This window comes from Geotrypetes seraphini, chromosome 2, assembly GCF_902459505.1.
Source record: "Geotrypetes seraphini chromosome 2, aGeoSer1.1, whole genome shotgun sequence".
Lineage (NCBI taxonomy): Eukaryota > Metazoa > Chordata > Amphibia > Gymnophiona > Dermophiidae > Geotrypetes > Geotrypetes seraphini.
Window position 1 is genome coordinate 59,241,453 of NC_047085.1, and position 20,838 is coordinate 59,262,290.

Consider the following 20,838-nt stretch of genomic DNA (forward strand, 5'->3'; position numbering starts at 1 on the left):
CTTTATTAAGGGATTTCTTGAAGAGTATAGTTTTTATTTCCTTTCTGAACATCTTGTAATCTGGGGTAGTTATCAATAGGTTGGAGATTTGGTTATCTATTTTTGCAGATTGAGTGGCTAGTAGGCCGTTGTATAGTTTTTTCCATTTTACTTCTTTGATTGGGGGGGTAAGTGAATGCGGTGTGTGTTTTTCTATGCCTGGTAGAGGTAGTTTGGATGAGGCGGTCGTTCAGGTAGATTGGGCTGTCTCCATTTATAGTTTTAAATAGTGTACAGTAGAACTATAGATGAAAAAATAAATCAGTTAGAAGGAGCAGTTAAAAAATCAGACTCTCAGATTGGATTGCTCCAACAAACTAGTACTTCTGCAATTATTTACTACTCTCACCAGAGATACTACTTAGAAAATATTTTAAAGAGGTTCTAGAATTGAGCAGTCCTGAAACTATTGTGTTGAATAGATGTTTCTATAAACTAAACTAAACTTTAAGCTTATATAACACATCTTCTCTATAAATATAGAGCTCGACATAGTTTACAAAAATTAAAAGGGAAGTACAGTGGGAGTTGGTGGTAGGGGGAAGCGGATATTTACATTTTTCAAAATAGCCAAGTTTTCAGGTGTCTTCGGAATAGTTGGAAAGAGCCCAGGTTGCGCAGCTGGGCAGGGAAATTATTCCAAAGTTTTTTAGTTTTGAGGTGAAGAGATTTCCCTAGTTTTCCAATGTAGGAAACACCTTTTAGTGAGGGGAAAGATAATTTGAGCTTTTGGATAGATCTGGTCTCGCAGCATTCCAAGGAATTAAAATAATAATAATAATTTTATTTCTTATATACCGCTATACCATAAGTTCAAAGCAGTTTACAACAAGTTACATACAATGAGAGCAAGAGATGTTTACAACAAGAAGTAAGAGATGTTTACAACAAGAAGTAAGAGATGTTTACAACGAGATACATACAATGAGTGTATGAGATGTAAGGAGAACAGAAAAAGTACTTTCTGGGATACAAATTGCAAATGGAAGAGAACCAAGATGGTTTGAATCAAAAGGAAGTATCTAGTCAGAGATTGGGGTGCAGGGGAAAACAATTTGGGTGGAATACCTTTACAAATAGGAAGAAGGATGAGTTAATCTAAAATCAAGAGAATTGGGGATTGGGATGAGGATAGCTGAGGGGGATTGGGCAAGAATTGGGAATTAGAATTTGTTAAAGAGACGGGTCTTCAGTAATTTTCTGAACTCGGCGTAAGAAGTGGCCTCGAGAATGGGTTTTACGAGCCATGTGTTCAGTTTGGCTGCCTGGAATGATAACATTCTGTCTAGGAACTTCTTGTAAAGACATGATTTTAGGGATGGGTAATTAAAGAGATTTATTCTGCGAGAGCTCTTTTTAGAGCTGTTGAGGATGAATTGAGAGGCAAAGTAAGTTGGTAGCATCCCAAAGATAGCTTTGTAGCTGATGCAGGCAAACTTGAAGAGTATTTTGGATTCCACCGGCAACCAGTGGAGTATCTGGAAGTATGGGGTGATATGTTCCCATTTTTTTAAACCAAAGATGAGCTGGATCACAGTGTTCTGAATTAATCTCAGCTTGTTAAGTGTCTTCTTATAAGCTCTCAGATATATAATGTTGCAGTAATCCAGCGTACTCAAGATGGATGATTGTACAAGTAATCGAAAGGATGAATAATCAAAGTATTTTTTAATGGTGCGGAGCTTCCATAGGACTGATATACTTTTTTTGAACATTAAATCTGTACGCTTTTCCAGGGTTAGGTGTTTGTCAAGGGTGACTCCTAGTATTTTTATAGTTTGGTCAATTTCATAATCACGGCCATTCACGTGAATCGTATTGTCTTTTATCTTTTCATTGGAAGATGCCAGGAAAAATGTAGTTTTTTCTGTGTTCAGTTTTAGTTTGAAGGCCATCATCCAAAGCTCTATTTGCTTTAGGGTGTTGGTTAAGAGATTAATAAAGTCTGACGACAGACAGGTTAGTGGTAGCACTACAGTAATGTCGTCAGCGTAGATGTAAAAGTTGAATTTTAGGCTTTGTAGCAGGTGTCCCAATGTGATAAGGTAGATGTTAAATAGGGTCGGAGATAGCAGGGAGCCCTGGGGCAACCCGTAGTTCTTTTTCCAGCTGAAGGAGAATTTGTCTTCTTTGAATACCTGATAGGATCTAAACTCGAGGAATTCCTGAAACCAGTTGTAAGCGTTTTCTGTGATGCCTAAGGATTCTAAACAGTTCATTAAGATGGTGTGATCTACTAGGTCAAAGGCAGAACTTAGGTCCAGTTGTAGAATCATTGCACTGGTGCCTTGACTGAGAAGGGAATGTAGGTGGTTTAAGAGTGAGGCCATAATTGTTTTGGTACTGAAGCCAGGTCTGAAACCTGATTGGTTGTTCTGCAGAAGGTTGAATTTGTCTAGGTAGGTATTTAATTCAGCGTTTACCAGGCCTTCCATTAATTTAGCAGCAAGAGGGATGTTTGCGACAGGTCTAAAATTGGCTATGTTATTGGATGTTTCTTTGGTGTTCTTTTTAATAGGAGTTATTATAATTTGACCCAAGTCCTCTGGAAACTTGCCAATGGATAGTTGTAGGTTGATCCAGTCTAGTAGTTTGGCTTTGAAGTTGATAGGGGTCGCTTTCATCACATTTGGGGGCCAGGGGTCCAGTCTGCAGTATGATTTGACGTACTTGTTGTAGAGCTTATTGAATGTTTGCCAGTCAATCTCTTTGATGTTGGACCAACTCATGTCATGTTTAGATGCATCTGGGTCGATGTAATCCCAGTGGGAGTCTTGAGGGCTTGATAAAGCAAGTCTTAATTTTTTTATTTTTGAATTGAAAAAAATCGGCTAGGTCGTCTGCTGTAACTGTGAGTTCTTCTACCGGGTTCATGTAGGAGTATCGTACAGGTCATTGACTAGTTTAAACAGCCTGCTGTTGTTTAAGAGGTGTTACCTATTTTGTGGGCATAGAAGGTTTTTTTCTTCTCTTTGGTTATGTTTTTGTAGCTTTTTAGCATTTGGCGCCAGGCGTCTCTAGTCTCTGGGGTTCCTGATTTTGTCCATTTCCTTTCTAACCTTCTTAACTCTCTCTTTATCTCAAGGAGCTCTAGGTCAAACCAGCCTGTTAGGTTTCTAGGTCTAAACCTTCTTTTTTTTAGTGGGGCCATTTCGTTTAGGATGTGGGTGCTGGTGCAGATCCAGGAACTCATGAAGAATGCCATGAAGGATCTTGAAAGTTAGGCAGACACATTTAAAGTCGACCCTAAAAATTACTGGGAGCCAGTGGAGTAGTAGCAAGAGCGGCGAAACACGGTAAAATTTATTCTTTGCAAAGATCAGCCTCGCTACAGTATTCTAGATCTGCTGAAGTCTTTGAAGACTTTTCTGGTCAGATTTAAATAGACTGAGTTGCAGTAGTCCAGCCTCGAAAAAATGATTGATTGAACAAGGACAGCAAAATGTTGTTGGTGGAAACAGGATCTCCCTTTCCTCAACATATAGAGGCAAAAAAGCATATTTTTTTACTAGAAAGTTACTAGAAAGTTAAGATGATCAGTAAATGAAAGTGTTGAATCTATAATGACACCCAAAACTTTGCTTGAGAATTCAATCTGCAGTGAAGGTCCAAAAGGCAATGGAATGAACAGAGGTAGCTGATCTAACTTTAGGCCAAGCCAAAATAATTTTGTTTTGGATTCATTTAGCTTCATTTGTACAGTAAGGGCTCAAGATTGAAGTTTTGTTATGCATTCTATAATATTTTTGGTGAGGTTAGTAAGATTCAAATCTATCTCGAGAAGGACGAAGATGTCATCTGCATATGTATACAGTGTTTCAAAAGGAGGAGAGATGGAAAAGCTTTAAGGTGGACATATAGATATTGAAAAGAATACGGGACAGACGTGATCCCTACGGGACTCCACATAATGGCTTCCTGGTGCCATTCATATTAACAGTGTATGAGTGAGATCGTAAGAATTTTGAGAACCAGTCTAAAACAGTAGAATCAATATCTATCTCAGAAAGTTGGTAGATCAGAATGTCGTGGTGAATGATGTCAAAAGCCGCTGATAGGTCAAATTGTAATAGAATAGCAAATTTATTATAAGAGCGTAGTTGCTGAATGTTTGAGATTAGTGAGACCAATAGAGATTCGGTACTGAAGTTAGGTCTGAAACCATATTGGCAAAGTAACAGAATGGAAAATCTCTCTAAATATGATGAAAGTTGAGCAGATATAACAGACTAACATTTTGGGAAGGAGGGGGAATGTTTGCTATGGGTCGGTAGCTAGACGGTGAGGAAGAGTCTAGGTCAGGGGTAGGCAATTCCGGTCCTCGAGAGCTGGAGCCAGGTCAGGTTTTCAGGATATCCACTATGAATATGTATGAGATGGATTTGCATGCACTGCTTCCTTGAGATGCAAATCTATCTCATGCATATTTATTGTGGATATCTTGAAAACCTGAACTGGCTCTGGCTCTTGAGGACTGGAATTGCCTATCCCTGGTCTAGATCAATTTTTTTCAGTAGTGGGGACAGAGCAATGTGGCCCATCTCTTCAGAAAATAGACCTGGCAGTAAGGCATAATTTATAAGTCTGTGAGCGATGAGATAGCCTGAGTGGGAATTTTTTCATGTAGGTATGAGGGAAATAGATCCAAGATGCATTTACAAGATCTTAATTTGTGACACAGTTTTGAAACCTGAGCCTCAGATACATACTCGAAGGTAGTCCAGGATCTGTCTACTGGGGTAGAAGTGGTGTTGCTGGGCGCCAGAGAGTCGTAAGAAACCAATGATTTAAAAGAGTACCAGATGTTAAATAGGGTACTGTACTACTTTGATTATTGGAACTGGTAATTTTGTCACCATAAAAATTTTTTTCTAGCTTTTTTTAGTACTGTATTTTAGAACCTGATAATGTCCCTCCAAGACTGTATCTGTAGGAGATTTGGATTTTTTCCATTTCTGCTCCAATACTTGACATTTTTGCTTCAGTTCTCTGTGGTAAGGAAGATACCAGGGTGCCCTATCTCCCAATTAGAGGGTTAGTTAACCAAGAGAGAGGAACTCCTGGTGGATCTGATCAGAAAAAAGATTCACTTGAAAATTTAACTTTATTTCTTGAAGAAACTCAGAATAAAATTACCAAATGAGCCACCCTCTTGGTAATTTTCGCCTTGGAAAATTGTATAAGTATTGTTTTGAAAAATTATTTCTTGAAAAAAGATTTCCTGTTTTGTGGGCAGAAACTACAAATGTTTCCAGAAGTATGTAGAGCTACCCAATATAAGCGGAAACAATTCCTACAACATAAATCTCAAGTATCATTGGGAGCAACTTTTTTCCTAAAATTTCCTGCCAAATGTATGGTTACCTATGTAAATATTTCATATGCTTTTTTTGAACCTGATCAGTTGGAAAGATTCCTGATAGATAGAGACAGATGTTCAAACAAAAACTTAAAATGAGTTATTCACAGGCAGTATATATATTTTTTTCCTTTTTGATGGTTAAATTTTTAAGGATGGTTCCTCTCTCTTCCTTGATGTGGACTCATATTGCTTTAGGATACTGTATATATTGTAAACTGTTAAATTCAAATAATAATAAAAAAGAACTCTTCCTTTGGCCACGGCTAGACCATGACATCTAGACACTCATTTCCTGGTTTGCGTCTCCCACTGAAGAACTGAGGGCCTTTCTTGTTGCGAACTGCTGTCATGCGGACTAATGTCGGATTACCTCCTCTGCGCACTACACAATGGAATGTTCTGGACGATAGGGAGCACTCCCCGAGATCCAGAGTTAGACGGCTGGGACAAGCCACGTGCACACTGTCTAGGATTCCCACGTATACTGCTGAGAGGGCTAGAAGATGGGTTTCTGCCCATCAAAAGAGCATGCGAGCTTCCAGTCTGAGAGGAACACTCTGTGTACCCCCGACGAATGACATATGCTACCACCGTGGCACCGTGTGATAAGACTTTGGCTGCTTTGCCCTGCAGTGCACTCTCGAAGCGCAGTAGAGCCAGGTGATTCACTCAGAATTCCAAACAATTGATTAACCACTCCATTTGGGAAGGCAACCAGCCACTCTGAACCACATTGTGCCCCCACAGCCGTAAAGGCTGGCGTAATATGTGCCCCCACAGCCGTAAAGGCTGGCGCACATCATTACCATGACCCATGTGGATATGTGGAGGGGAAATCCCCTAGAGAGAGAAAGTGGAATCAACCAACAGGCCAGACTGCAGCGGACCTCCACTGGTCAAGGAAGTCACAGACTGAGCAGATCCGGCTGGTGACACCAACGCAAGAGGAGTGCCTCCTGAAGCAAGCGCAAGTGAGCTCTAGCCCAGGGCCCGACATCGATGGTCGCCATCATCAACCCCAGAATCTGCAGGTATTATTCGGCTGTCAGAGTGGGCGTGTTCTAAAAGGCCTGCATCTACCAAATCAGCTTCGTCCTTCATGTCTCTGGAAGAAAAATTCCATACAATCCTGTGGCACAGTGGACTCCCAGATACTCCAAGTCCTGCTTCTGAGTGAGGTGACTCATCTGAAAGTTAACAACCCAGCTGAGACTGTGAAGCAACTGGACGACACGCCTGGTGTCCCTCAATCTCAGACTGTGCTCTGATCAGACAATCATCGAGATATGGGTGGACAGAGGTACCCAACCTGCATAGGTGAGCTGTAACTACCACCATCATTTTTGTGAAGGTCTGATATGCCTTGGCCCACTCAAGGGCAAGGCCACAAACAAAGTGCTGCTGCAAGGCAGGGAATCTCAGGTACCTCCTCTGCTCCTGAAATATAGGAATATGTAGAAAGGCATCTCTGAAGTGCAGAGATGCTAGAAACTCCACTGGAGCTCCTGATGCAAGCACCAACCTCACTGATTCCATTTGGAAGCGTGGGAGTTTAAGGTTCACACTGACGGCCTGGACATCCATTTTTAGACTGATCGCCTCTCTTTGGCACGACAAAGTAGATCGAGTATCTGCAAGAGCCTGAGTAGGACTTGGAAACGGGCTCTATGGCTGCTAAGTCCAACAGCCTCTGGACTATTGGTCTGGCCTTTGCCTTTTTTTTCTCTAGTATCCCCACTGGGGAGATTAGAAAATAACTAACTGAGAGAGGATGTTGTAACCCTCTTGCAGAATGTTCAGCACCCAACGAACTGCAGATATCTCCGCCCATTCCTCTACATGTCAAAAGCTTCCGTCCAATGTGTGGGAGCACAGCTATTGGCTCAGCATCATAATTGCTTCTCTGTGGCGAGGCAGGCTGGGAAGCACTATTTGGAGGACTGAAATGGCCTTTGGCCAGGCATATCTACCGAATATCGCCAAAAGCATCTCGAGGAACAAAATGAACTATGACCAAAGTCTTTAAAGGGTCGAGGCCTACTGTCCAGCTAAAGTAGCTGCCCCTTAAATGGCAGCTTACTTAGCATGGATTTTGAGGAAGAATTCTCACACCACTGTAATTCAGAGCTTGCTCTGCGCAGAGACAGAGTAAGACAAAAGCTTGATCACAACCCAGAACAGGACATACGGGGCATCAGCTACATAATGTACTCCGATGGTTAAAAAGGAGAGATCCTTATCCCCAATGGTGTGTTAGGATCGTGACTCAGGCTGGAGTGACAGGCCCTGGTGACGAAGAAGGCTGCTGTGGCCACCTTCGAACCGCACGCTGCAGAGTCAAAAAGAAGGAGTTGGAGCACAAAAACAATTCTGCCTCTTCTTCAACAAAGCTTCTAAGAGGCTGGCATGCCCGGGGCAGGAGGCACAAGGGGCTGACCCAGGGGAGTCGCAGGTTTTTTTTTTGCCAGTTTTAACCCGCAATCGGTAGCGAGGGAGGAAGGGTGTGAGGGAGGGGGGCTGTTGGACCCATGATAGGGAGGGAAGAGGCTGCTGGACTCACATGGGAGGGCTACTGGACTTGTGATCGCGAGGGATGCTGCTGGACCTGTGAGCACAAGGGGGATTGCAGGAGGGGTGGGAGGCAACTCAAGGCAGATCCTTTACTGAAGGGACAAGGCCATTTACTGCTTTGCTGAGTGGTGAAAAGTATTGTTCCTGTACCTGCAGCAAACAGCTGATTTTTTTCCCTGTTCCTGCAAAGATCTCTGCCTCAATAAATCTTGAATATGGAACATCTAGTTTCTTCAGACTGCCTCTCAGCCCATGATTTGGCCGGGGACCTCGACTCCACTGGATCCTACATGCACAATACGGAGCCTCACAACCTGCACACAGCCCACACTCCAACCCACTAGTGGACGAACCTGGGGTGAGCTATGCTCCCAAGGGAACAGTCCCTGAGCCTAAAATTTATTAATGCAGGCTGTCCAGGTGGATGCACTGCAAAGCAATCACCCCTTGGAAGCAGACTCTATCCTTGAATTTAAGGAAAATAAACAGGAGCAGAAAAACCTAGCTCTTACTGTCTTGCTTGTAGGAAGACAACTGGAAGTTACAGGGCATTTCTGAGGTAAGAGAGGAGGATCAAAACTATGCAAATGAGGCTTCCTATAAAACATCTCATGAGATGGGATTGACTAACCACTTGTTCAGGAATAGGGATTGTACAAGAAATTATAATATTAAATTAGACAAACACATTATATTAAATTGTATGCATTGTTGCTGACTAAATGGAACATTGACTTGCCCAGTGTCACAAAGAGCAGTGAGGGATTTGAATCCACAGCCTCAAGAGTGCTCAGGCTATAGCTCTAACCACTGCACCACACACTAAATAGTTCTATAGTGCTACTAAATATACCATATATATTCAAATATAAACATCAGAAACACTTTCCCCATTTGTAAGCACTATGTCAAGTATGACCCCATCCCACGTTGGTTCCACTGCCAATTGCAGGAACAGTTCTCCTTGTAGAGAATCCATGATTTTCCTACTTCTAGAAGATCCTGTAAAAGGGATACCCCATTCAATATCCAGCATGTTAAAATCACCTAGCACTAAACTTCCCCTTTTTTAGATATATTCTGAATGTTTACTATTAAATCTCTGTCCACTTCTTCTATCTATGAAGGAGGCCTGTATATCACACCAATGTACAGTAAATATATTTATTTTGTTTTCTATCTCGTTGTCCCCAAAGAGCTCAGAATGGCTTACAATTTAAACATACATATTATATAGTTGACAGGTTACAATTTAATATAATTACAGAACAAGTTTACTATACAAGGTTCTGTCCTAACTTGATACAAAAGCTAAGGATCTAGTACAAACAATTAGATTTTCCAGGTTACAATTTGCATAGTTATCTTTGGCAGTGCATGTTTTTTCAATACAAGTTTTTAACCTAATGTGACACATATTGAGATCTAGTACCAATATATTTCTCTGCAATCCATTTGTCATGGGCAGAGGTAATAGCTGTTACTTCTTTTCTGTGTACTAGAGCCTGCTAAAAATGTGATAATGTAAGGGACATATACCTGGTGTAACTAAGATTGTCTTTAAGCCAGGTTTTAGTAGTCAGGAACATGTCCCAGTTTTTATCTGCAAGATCTTTTAGTATGATGTCTTTGCTATTTACTGGTCTGGCTTTTATGAGGGTGACAGATATGTTTTTTTGTTGTGGGGGTGTATGAGGAAAAGGAGATTTTTCTCTGGTTGTGGGGGCTGTGTTGGGGTGTGAGGGTTTTCTGGGGTCAGCATGTCTTCCCTGGTTGATAATTTGGATAGGAAAGCACATGATGGATAATATTATTATAAGTTTAAGATATAGCATTGGGGTTGTTGAATTATATTTTTAATTTAGTTACTTTTATTCTGTGTTGGTTGGATTTGGTTGAGCAACAGGTGAAAGGTGATTGATGGGTGATATGTAATTAAGCCTAGGGGTGAGTGGGTCTAGGCTGAGTTCACAGTGTAGCTATGGAGACTATCTCCTAGAGGTAGCTTATACTTTAATGATGGGCATTTTTCAGAAGTTTCCCTGAAGAGAGAAGTAGCAAGAGATGAGGGGTACATTTCAGGTGGAAATACCTGGGTTTATATGAGTGCGGGAAAGTTGTAAAATGGTTTGGGTTCACAGGCTTTAGGCTGTTTCTTAAGGTGAGAAGGGAAGGAAGGGAATCACCTAGGCTGGAGTATTTTCAGAAGTGTCCCTGAAGAGAGTCAGAAGTAGCAATTGATCCACAGCGCCTCTTCCTTGCCCTGCTGATCCTGCAAATGTGTGGCTTTAAGATGATTTTTACCATAGAATGCTATTCCCCCTCCTTTTCTTCCTACCCTGTCTTTCCTGAACAAATTATAACCCGGTATAGCTACATCCCAGTCATGGTTCTCTGTGAACCATGTCTCTGTAATTTCTCTATTTTTAGTTCTGGTTCTCTCTTGATCCTTATGGCACTTTTCTGGACCTTCACAAGTTTTTTTCCCCCATTATCACTCACCACATATATTTTTATACATTTCTGTTACACCATTGCACTCTCACCTTGATTCACATTTTTTTCATTCATTATTATTACTCACTATTACATACATATTTTTATAGGACCCCTGATGAAGGCTATTAGCTGAAACATGGACCATGGAAGGTCTTCTTCCTACTGCTTATTACATTTGTACAGACTACTACTGTCAGCTGGATTATTTTTACTGAATGTTTCATTTGCAGTAATAAACTTGGTTGATCCAGTATATTAGTTCCAATCCTTGTTTTGGTTTTGTGGTTTCTCCTGTTTTCTGAGGAACATCAAGATTTCCTTTGTTGTTACTCTATTCTCCTGAACAAGGTACAGATGATAGAAAACATGGTGATCAGACTAATATTGAAACTAAAAAGATTTGACTCCATCTCACCTAACTATACAAACCTACACTGTCTACCATCAAAACTTGTATCACCTTTGGTTAGAAGCACAGAATAATATACCGAGGGATTAACAATTGAAACCTTTCCTTTATAATGTTACAAAGTAAAAATTCTCTATTTTCTAAACTCCCCCCTAAAATTAGAATGGTGGTCTAAGAAAGAATCTAAATCCACTATCATATAATTTTCTGTTATATATTCTTAGTTTAGAAAATTTATTGTGGGGTATGACTCTATTTCTGGAACAAATAGTTGTACTTGTTAAGATTGTATAAATAAATTTAAAAAAAAACCCAAACTTGTTATCACCTTCAAACTATCATGTATAATGTTCCAAATCCTATAAGCAAAAACCGCTGAACCACTCAAGTTTATTCGTCAATTCCTGGCCAGCATCAACCAGAAAATTGAAATTGCTTCAACTACTCCTCCATCTCCCAAAGGAGTTAAATACAAGTGCAAATTTAATTTGTTCTTCACTTATCTTGGCACCAAGACCTGGAACAACCTCCCGACTGACATCAGGATAGAAATATTCTACAACAGATTCTGAAAAATAATTACAAACTCTTCTTTGAAAGCATACATACTAAAGACAACTAACTCGAAATACATGCGTCATCAAATCCCATACTCAAGTGTTATACCAGTACAATCACGGAGCCTCAATCCTCCTTTCCTCATTAGTCCATTCTTAACTCTGTCCTCCGCAAACTACTAGAATGTATGTACAGTATTGTGGATATTATTCATGTTGTGTCTCGCAAGAACTTACGGCAGCCATTCAGGGAGCGGCGTGGGACCAGGCAGGAGCGCAAAAAGCTTGCGCCTGCCTTGTATGCCGCTCTGCCACAAGAGATGGAGGCAGCTGTCCAGTGAGGGAAGGGCAGGAGTGTGGAAAGCTCATGCCGATACAGAGCTGGACCAACAGAATTAAAAAAGGTCACGGGGGTGCCTACCACTAGACCTGCCCTGTGCCCTGTAACCTGTCCTGGCCTACCAATAGACCACCAGAGGGGGGGCAGGGTACACCATTTGGTTCAGAATTTTTTATTTCTTGGTTTTAATTCCTCTACATCTTATGGTCAGGTGCATCTTATAGAGCAAAAAATGTGGTAGTTTATTTTTAATACTGATAGGAAATTTTTTGACTGATTCTTTCCTAGAATTTTAGAATACAATATATAATGAATTCTAAGCTTACAAATTAATTTCATAGACATGACAGGAGTTTTCAATTATAGAGCCAGTCAATTAGCAGTATTGTTATGGCCCAATTATAAAGATAACCCCAAGTCAATCAAGTTATTGCAACTTTCTTTGTTAACTGGACACTGATAAAGGTATCATCCTCTTTCTCTACTGAATCAGGAATTTGTGCTTCTTCATCCATTCTGCCTTGCAAGACACAACATGAATAATGTCCAAAATACTGTACATACTAGTCAGGCCAATACAGCAAGACTAGACTTCAAACTCCTCTAGAAGCAGTATTCTCAGATATTAAGGTCTGAATGGAGACAAGCAATATTTGCTAATTAATCAAACATACATTAAAGACAGCAGGAACAGTGAATTTGTGTAGAAAAATACTAGAAACCTTGCATATACCTTTAATTCTGAATTTGTATGCATTTCTTCAGGAAAATAAAACCAACTACAAAATTATAAAATTAACACATTTACAATCCAAACAACTTATGAAAAGAGCGCATAAATATCCCCGCCCCTCCATATTGAGACTGCAGCAGAGAACTGGTGATCTCCTGCGGTTTGCAGAAAACTTAGTGCTGTATCTGGCAACTGGCATTGAATTTCTGATCTATTTTTGGCCAGCTGATATATAGCCAGCTAAGTCAATATTCAGTGGCTAGCCAGTAAAGTCTTCATAACCAATGATAGATCGACCTTTAGGTGGCTCTGTCTGGCCAGAAAGCCATTGGATATTTGTGGTGACCAGCTATATTTATTTATTTGCTCAATTATTTAGCTTGTACTCCCAGAGGAGCCCCGAACAGGTTACAAGGTACAGTCACAATATGGTTGAGACAGGACATAGATAACAATTTACAATAAGACATAACAAAATAAAACATATTACACTATGCAGCATCTGGTGAGAGTAGGTGGCACAGTTGCGTTGACTCTGAATGGCATTTTTGGGTGCATAAGCACATGACAAGTCACGATATAGCTGGTCATCAATTAATTTGCTAAACTGGATATTCAGTGGGAGACAGTAGTACCAACTATTGTAAGATAGCCAGCTATGTGTCATTTAGCTAGCTGAGAGCTATTCTCGGTTGGCTACATAGTGCTGAATATCAGCCTCTTTAAGTTAAAGAAAACTGAATGCCTTTGAGCCATACTTTGACTTACCTTCTAAATATCCATCTGCTTTCAAAGCTGTGAGCCTAATTTCTCTTTGTGAAGCCTTTTGCATATTATCCCTTTGCTGCTTAGCTTGTTGCATAGTGTGAGTCTTCCACAATTTGCGCAGTTCTTCCACTTCTGCCTCAGAGTCTTGAGTTTCTTTTGCTAGTTTACTGCTTTCAACTGCTTCGGTATTTGAAGAATCTACTATGTTATCACACCATATATTTGCTTTAGTTTCTTTTGGCTTTATTTTTGTCTCAGTACTCGTGGAATCCATATCATTAACTTGAAGAATTCTGATTGCTTCTTGGTTTTCTGATTCTTGTAAAGATTCCTGAATTTTGTTGGCAACCTGGTGATCAATATTATCTTCTGCCTCCTTTAGTTCCAGTTTAAGCTTTTCTAAAACATTGCCATTGTTAAATCCACTATTGTTAGCAGACACTTCAACACTAGAAGTTATATTACCAGAGGCATTTGTAATATCTAAAATATTTGTTAAGCAACATTCTGTACTTGTCTGGTTTATAGTCTGAACTGATTCTGATGAGGCACCAGAAGATTTATCTTGTCTAAGTTCATCTGAAGAAATAAGTTCCTCACAGATTGGAGACAATTCAGACTCTGTGAACACATCTTCAGAGAGAGATTCTTCTGTGCTTCTTGGAGCAGTACTGGCACTGTCATTCCCTGTATCTCGAATTTTTGAGTCCATCTCATCTGTATTGCTTCTTGAAACTTTCTTAAAATTGTAGAAATCTCTTGTACACAAATGCTCTATATCTCTGTTGAACACAAAAAACAAATGTTATTTTGAGATTAATCTCCAACCTGTTTTCATAAAACAATATGAGGCATATAACTATTAGGGCTGTACAGAATATTCACATTGATTTGTTCCTGAACGGTGCCCCAAATATATAGCTGCAGTGTTCTCCCCTGAAATTTTTTCCAGCCAGGAGAAATGAAAAAGTAGTTGGGTGGGACGGGACGGGGAAATTTGATGGTGGGGAAAATTAAATGTGTACTATTTTTATTAGTTACCGTAATTATTATTCATTATTTTTCAATGCTCAATATGACTTCCTTTTTTACTGTTTGACACTTGTTCCAGAATATTTTGTATTTTTAAAAAAAATTCTTTATTTAATTTTTAATTAAGTACAAAAATTGTGCTTAACAGGAAATATTCCGATATTAATACATCCAATATTCTATTAGGATAAACAAGAAAAGGTAATAATACAAATTAATAAATCCAATTTACTATTGGGTTAAACAAAATAAATAAAAGAACATTATTTAACTTAAACATAGTCCTCAATAACAAAGAGGGGGGAAAACAGAAAAAAAACTCTTCCAGGAAAGAACACATATTATCATTAGTAAAAGGAAATTAAAGTGAAACCGATGGCACAATAATGGACTTGAATTATTCTGGAAATCACTATGGTGCAAATTAAACTCCTTTCCCTTCTAAAAAGAAACATAATTGATCTGAGTCATAAAAAATCTACCTATTATTTTGAAATACAACAAAACATTTACAGGGAAATCTTAATTGAAAGGAGGCACTTAATGAAAGAACTTTGTCTCGATATGTAAGAAATTCTTTCCTTCTTGACTGAGTCCACTTTGAAACATCCGGGTAAACATATATTCTTTCTCCCAAAAAAGAAACTTGCTTTAAACTATAATACAGTCTCAAAATCATTTCTTTATCCTGATGGAATACTAAAGATATTATTAATGTAGCCCGTCCAGACAATTCAAAATTTGATGATTCCAAAAGTGCTGATAAGTTTTGTTCAGTAGTTGTATCAAACTCTTTTATTGTCCTTTTTAAATGATAAATCTTTTGCAAAGGTGGTATATTCACTTCTGTAATTTTTAATGTGGAAACTAAAAAGTCCTTAAAGATCTCTCTAGGAGTTTTAAATTTAGACATAGGAAAATTTAAAATCCTTAAATTTAAACTCCGGTTTTGATTTTCCAAATTTTAAATTTTTCGAAGAAGAAATGCTTTATCCATTACTTGCTGCTTATTTACAGATTTAATTTCAATTATAGATTTTTCAATGCCCCCCACTTGTCTCATTTGATCTTGGTAGTCTATTTCTAGTTTCTTAACTTTAATAGAAACATCAGCCATAAGAGATATAAATCCCGTACATACTTTTTGAAGATTTTCAATTGCTCCCCATAATGAGCCCAGTGTAACCACTGCCGACTTCACGAGCGGCTTGAGCTGAGGTAGCCCAGGTTCCTGTTCTACTTCCCGGGTTCCACCTCCCTCCCAGTGCGCCACGGCCTCAAGGAAAGCTAACAGAATGTTGGGTATCATTAAGAAGGGTATCACGACCAGGACGAGGGAAGTCATCATGCCGCTGTATCGTGCAATGGTGCGGCCGCATCTGGAGTACTGTGTCCAGTACTTGTCGCCACACCTCAAGAAGGACATGGCGGTACTAGAGGGAGTACAGAGAAGAGCGACTAAACTGATAAAGGGAATGGAAAATCTCCCATATACCGACAGATTAAAGCAGCTAGGACTTTTCTCCCTGGAAAAGCGGAGACTTAGAGGAGACATGATAGAAACCTTCAAGATCCTGAAAGGCATAGAAAAAGTAGACAGGGACAGATTTTTCAAATTAAGGGGCACCACAAGTACAAGGGGGCACTCGGAGAAACTGAAAGGGGACAGGTTTAGAACAAACGCTAGGAAGTTCTTCTTCACTCAGAGGGTGGTGGATACATGGAACGCGCTTCCAGAGGCTGTGGTAGACAGGAACACATTAAATGGTTTCAAAGAAGGTTTGGATAGATTCCTAGAAGAAAAAGGGATTGAAGGGTATAGATAGATATATACCACTGCTCAGGCAATGGGCTTGATGGGCCACCGCAGGAGCGGACCGCTGAGCAGGATGGACCTCTGGTCTGCCTCAGCGGAGGCAACTTCTTATGTTCTTAACTCACCACCCCTTGACTGCAGTGCACCTCCTCCCTCTGCAATCCCCTCCGGAGCAACGACATTTCCTCCTCTTCTCTTGGCTGCGCCCGAGATCCTCCACACGACGGCCAGGTTCCGTTGCTTCTCTGGGAGGAGGAGGAGGGTCAGGTCCCGAAGGGCTCAGCGAAATCTCACCATCCATGTTGGGCTGCTCCTGGGGCTCAGCTGCGGATATGCCCAACGCTATCGGGACTGTAAATGCTGTTATTGCAGTCTGACGCGGTGTCGAAGTCGCGGACAGAGGGAGAGGGATATTCCTCTGCCATCCCCTCCTTTTAGGCATTGGAAACGGTATGTAACTAAGAGTTTTCAAAGAAAATTTTAGCCTCTAGAGTAGAAGCCTAGACACACGCATCCACTCTCATCGCCATCTTGTTTTCCCCCCATATTTTTATTAAATTTAAGAAGTATCCAATTCTAGAAGTGAATAATTAGATATTTGCCCTCTTTCAAATGGTATAGAGAGTTAAAAAAAAAAAAGGTTAATGCATTAAGTAAGTAATTAGGTTCAATCTAACCATTTATTTCTGCATGAATTTAAACAACAACAAAAAAAAGATAAATATAGCTCATTCAGTCATACAAGAAACAGCTCTATAACACCTCTAATAATGGTTTGATCACTAGGTTCCTTCCTGAGGTCTCACTGAGGATATAAAATAGATGTGATCCCCATTTCTAGACCTCTTCCACATAATTTATGGAGAGGTGTTACTGAGCCTTAAAGGAGACATGTGTGATTCCACTATAGCAAAATAAAAATGTAACAGATAAAGAGAGCTAGGGCAAAACAGTTTAGGTAAAGATGCAGGTAATAATTAGCAATGTATTAAAATATTTATTTTTATTTGCTTATAATGTCATTTCAAAGCTGCCTGATGGCTCATGTAAAATAAGTTTGTGCTTTGAATTCTAGATATCTGATATCCATATTTCTTGAATAATAAATCATGATTTTAGTGCTAACTGAAAAACCAAAGGTTGATTAAACAGAGTATAAAGCATATTCTCACCCTTAGGTGAGGTGTTTCTCAAGCCTTTCCTGGAATAAACCCCTAGCTAGTCCATTTTCTAGGATATCCCTCCAAAATATGCATACAAGAGATTTGAATGCATTGTCTCTATTACATACAAATCTGTCTCATGTATATTCATTAGCGATACCCTAAAAATCAAACTGGTTAGAGGGTATACCAGGAATGGTATACCAGGAATGGTTATTTTGAGCACAGATTGACAACATACATAACTGGCAACAATTCTTTACACTCTACTCAAAATATGCCAACTCCCACTGCAAACTAGACGAGTGCCCACCCAACATAATGAAAGTTGCTCCGGTCACCTTCAAAGCCAAGTTACAAACCTGGCTCTCTTCCTTTTACTATCGGGAACTTTCCCTGAGGACCTAGGACAAATCCTAATTACCCCGATTGTAAAAAACCCCAAGGAACCCATTAACCTGACATCAAATTACAGACCCATAGTGAACATCCCCTTCTTCACAAAACTAATGGAAGGTCTGGTCAATCAAGACCTAGTAAACTATCTGGACAAATTCAACATTCTAAACGACAACCAGTCAGGATTCCGACCGGTTGCAGCACTGAAACCATTATTGCCTCCCTACTAGATTCCCTCCACTCCCTGTTCAGCCAGGGCACAAGTGTGCTAGTCCTCCAGTTCGACTTAAGTAGTGCCTTCGACTTAGTCGACCATTCCATCCTCTTAGACTGCTTAGTGTCTTCCTCCATGTCCAGGGCAACTACCGCTTCTTTACCGCTGTTCTCATGCAGAGAACCAGACTGACAGAGAAACTGAATCCTGAAACAATAGTGGCATGGAATCGAACTTTCTATCCTCCCAGTCTATATCAGACTGAACATCCTGGTCCAGCTCTGTGTCCTCGTCTGGTTGGGGTGCAGGCTGAGAGGAGTTCCCCTGTGCCATCGCCTCCATTGGACTGAACACAGATGCTGAGGACCCTTGGCAGTTCAAATAGACATTCCACATAAGCCGTACAAAATCCAGGGTAAAACCTTGAACTGAGGGTCTCAAAAACCCCGACAAGAACCCCCTTGCCGGTCCTCCTGGGCTCCGTGGCTACCGCGCATCTACACTTGGTCAATGCACCTTCATAGAACTCTGGAAAGGGTCTCATCCCTTGGGAACATGCCTCCTACGGATTCTCAGGCCTAGAGGACTCAGAGGAGGCCGAGTCCAAGGCTTCCGCCAATGCCCTGTATGTTCTGCTGCACACAGGACATGGACGCTCTTTGGCTGGCCTTCCAGCACAAACCCAGCATGATATAGCGATAGGAAGGCTGGAGGGGTCCATACCTGTTTATTTTAAGTAAAACCAAGGGGTATTGAGGGTAGATGGAAGCTTTAGAAAAAAAAGATTTTTTAAAATCCAAGATGGCTACCACCAGTACAATTGTGCCAAAAAAACAGCCCATGGGGACTTCACTGAAGTATAAAAAGTATAGGGAAAGAGGTTTTAGAGGTAAGGGAACTTGGCTCTGGCTGTAGAAACCTTTAAATTTCACTTTTGAAGCATGACCCCTCCCCCCCTTATTTCCCCTTAGGCTAAAAATAGCCTTACAGTATCATGTGCCTGCCTGCTTCAGCTTAGGAATGCAGCTGGGACTAATGGAGAAGAACTGTGCTTCACAGGTTTGCCAGACAAACTTGGTCTTTGGGCTGCCAGTTGGACTGAAGTCAGACAGCCTCAACCCCTGAGCTCCAAAATTACAAAAGCAGACTAGCTAGCTATGTGTCCTTGAGGGCTGATCCTGCTAGCAGCAAAATCCCTTAGTACGAGTTTGTCTTCTCCCAAGCAGAGGTCCCAACAAATGGGAACCTCTGGGCACTGAGCCTCCAACCGAACACTTAAAAAAAAATACCTACAAAATAATAAAACCAGAGAGCAGAGAAGAAACACTTCTGCTTGGTGAAAAATAACTGAGGAGTGAGAAGGGGGAGGGGAAAGTCCTGTAAGCTCAGGTGAAGACCCCCGAGAATCTCCCTGTCACAGCAATAGCAGGCCAAAGTAAGGCCAGTACAGCTAAGACCTAAAATGGTTGCTGAAAAAGCAAATGGACTCTGACTCTCTGACTAGAAATTGTCAACTCTGAAAGGGACTGTGAACTCTGGAAGACACTTCCACTTTTTCTTAGAAACAGAGGGTGTAGTTATAGAGAAAAACAGTTCGGATGAAAAATATAAGCAGCATGATAACTTTATGAAAGTTTTACCAGAGGAAAGACGAATCACGGACAGAAGTGTACAAAAAAGCCAACTACAGAGCCGGAAAACCGTTAGGCCCAGGTGCTCAAAAGAGGAACTTGGTATATTAACGGGACATTTACGGGGAAGTGAGGGAGAAGCTTATGAGGAAAGGCGTGGCACAGAATCACTCAATTTATGTTAACCAATCCATAGCTTAATATATGAGATAATGAATATGATTAACCAATGAAAGTGTGAAATGTACTATGCACCAACGTGGGCCAGAGCTGCCAGAATCATATAAAAGAAAGCTCCCTGAACCATAGTTTCAGAACTCATCGGAGGTTCTCCATCAGCCTGATGTATGCTGTGTGATTTATTCCTGTAAGCTATTACTATTTGATTATTAAAACTCATATTATTTGTATCAGCATAAGGAGAGTTGAGTGGTCTATCTGTGAAGGCCTAGGGTCTTCAGGAGGCAGGAGCAGCTCCCTGTGAAGGAGGCAGCATTAAAAAGATGATTGACAGCATTCTGTAAGCAACTTGCGGGTTCAGATACATAACCCTAGCATTCAAAACCACTAGATACATTGCACCAGAATTAGAGACTTAATCCAAGATATACAAGGGACTGCAATGAACAGTAAGATACAGGAGAGACAGGGATAGACCAAACAGAGTATTTCTTTTACAGTAACCAGGAGGTAAGAAGAAAGAAGAAAAGGTAGCCAAAGCAGTAACCAGCCTTTATTATGCAGAACATTTAAAAATTCAGAAATTAACACACACATGTGAATGGCTATACAGAAGAGATCCCTGTTTTTTCTTATTTGCTGAAACTAGTGCTGCCTGATGAGTCAGGAAAAAAAAAATTGATTTGATTCAGCCTACTGAATCGATTTTTCGATTCGATTTCCCCTTTGCCTTCTCCTAACCACACTGGCGCTGTGGTGTAAGCAAAATAAACAAACAATAAAGACTTTTCCTCTCTCTGTTAAATCTTAGCTCACATTTGCGGTCTAACACCAGCTCTGGCAGGATACACTTTTCAAATCTGACATATTGTAAACACAAAACAGAAAATAAAATTATTTTTTCTACCTTATGTTGTCTGGTCATTATTCAAATCCTGTTGGTCCCAGGCTCTGGTTGTCTTCTGATAACTTGCTTGCCAGGGTCTCCTTCTTTCTTCTTTCTCCATACTAACCATCAATCTTCTATCTCTGTCCTCCCCGTTTCCTTTCCCTCCCCTGGAGGTCTGGCATCTTTCCTTTTTTTCGTCTCCATACACAGATCCACCTTTTATCAACTACCCTTTC

At 40.4% G+C, this 20,838-nt stretch overlaps 1 protein-coding gene across 2 annotated transcripts in view; it reads right to left on the bottom strand.

Moving 5' to 3' along the window:
• Positions 1-20,838, bottom strand: part of OXR1 (oxidation resistance 1) — a 325,515-nt gene that overhangs the window by 159,373 nt on the left and 145,304 nt on the right. For both annotated transcript variants that reach the window (XM_033933067.1, XM_033933066.1), the window contains exon 7: positions 13,279-14,060. In XM_033933067.1, coding sequence (XP_033788958.1) covers positions 13,279-14,060 — 782 coding nt within the window. The remainder of the gene's footprint in view (positions 1-13,278; positions 14,061-20,838) is intronic.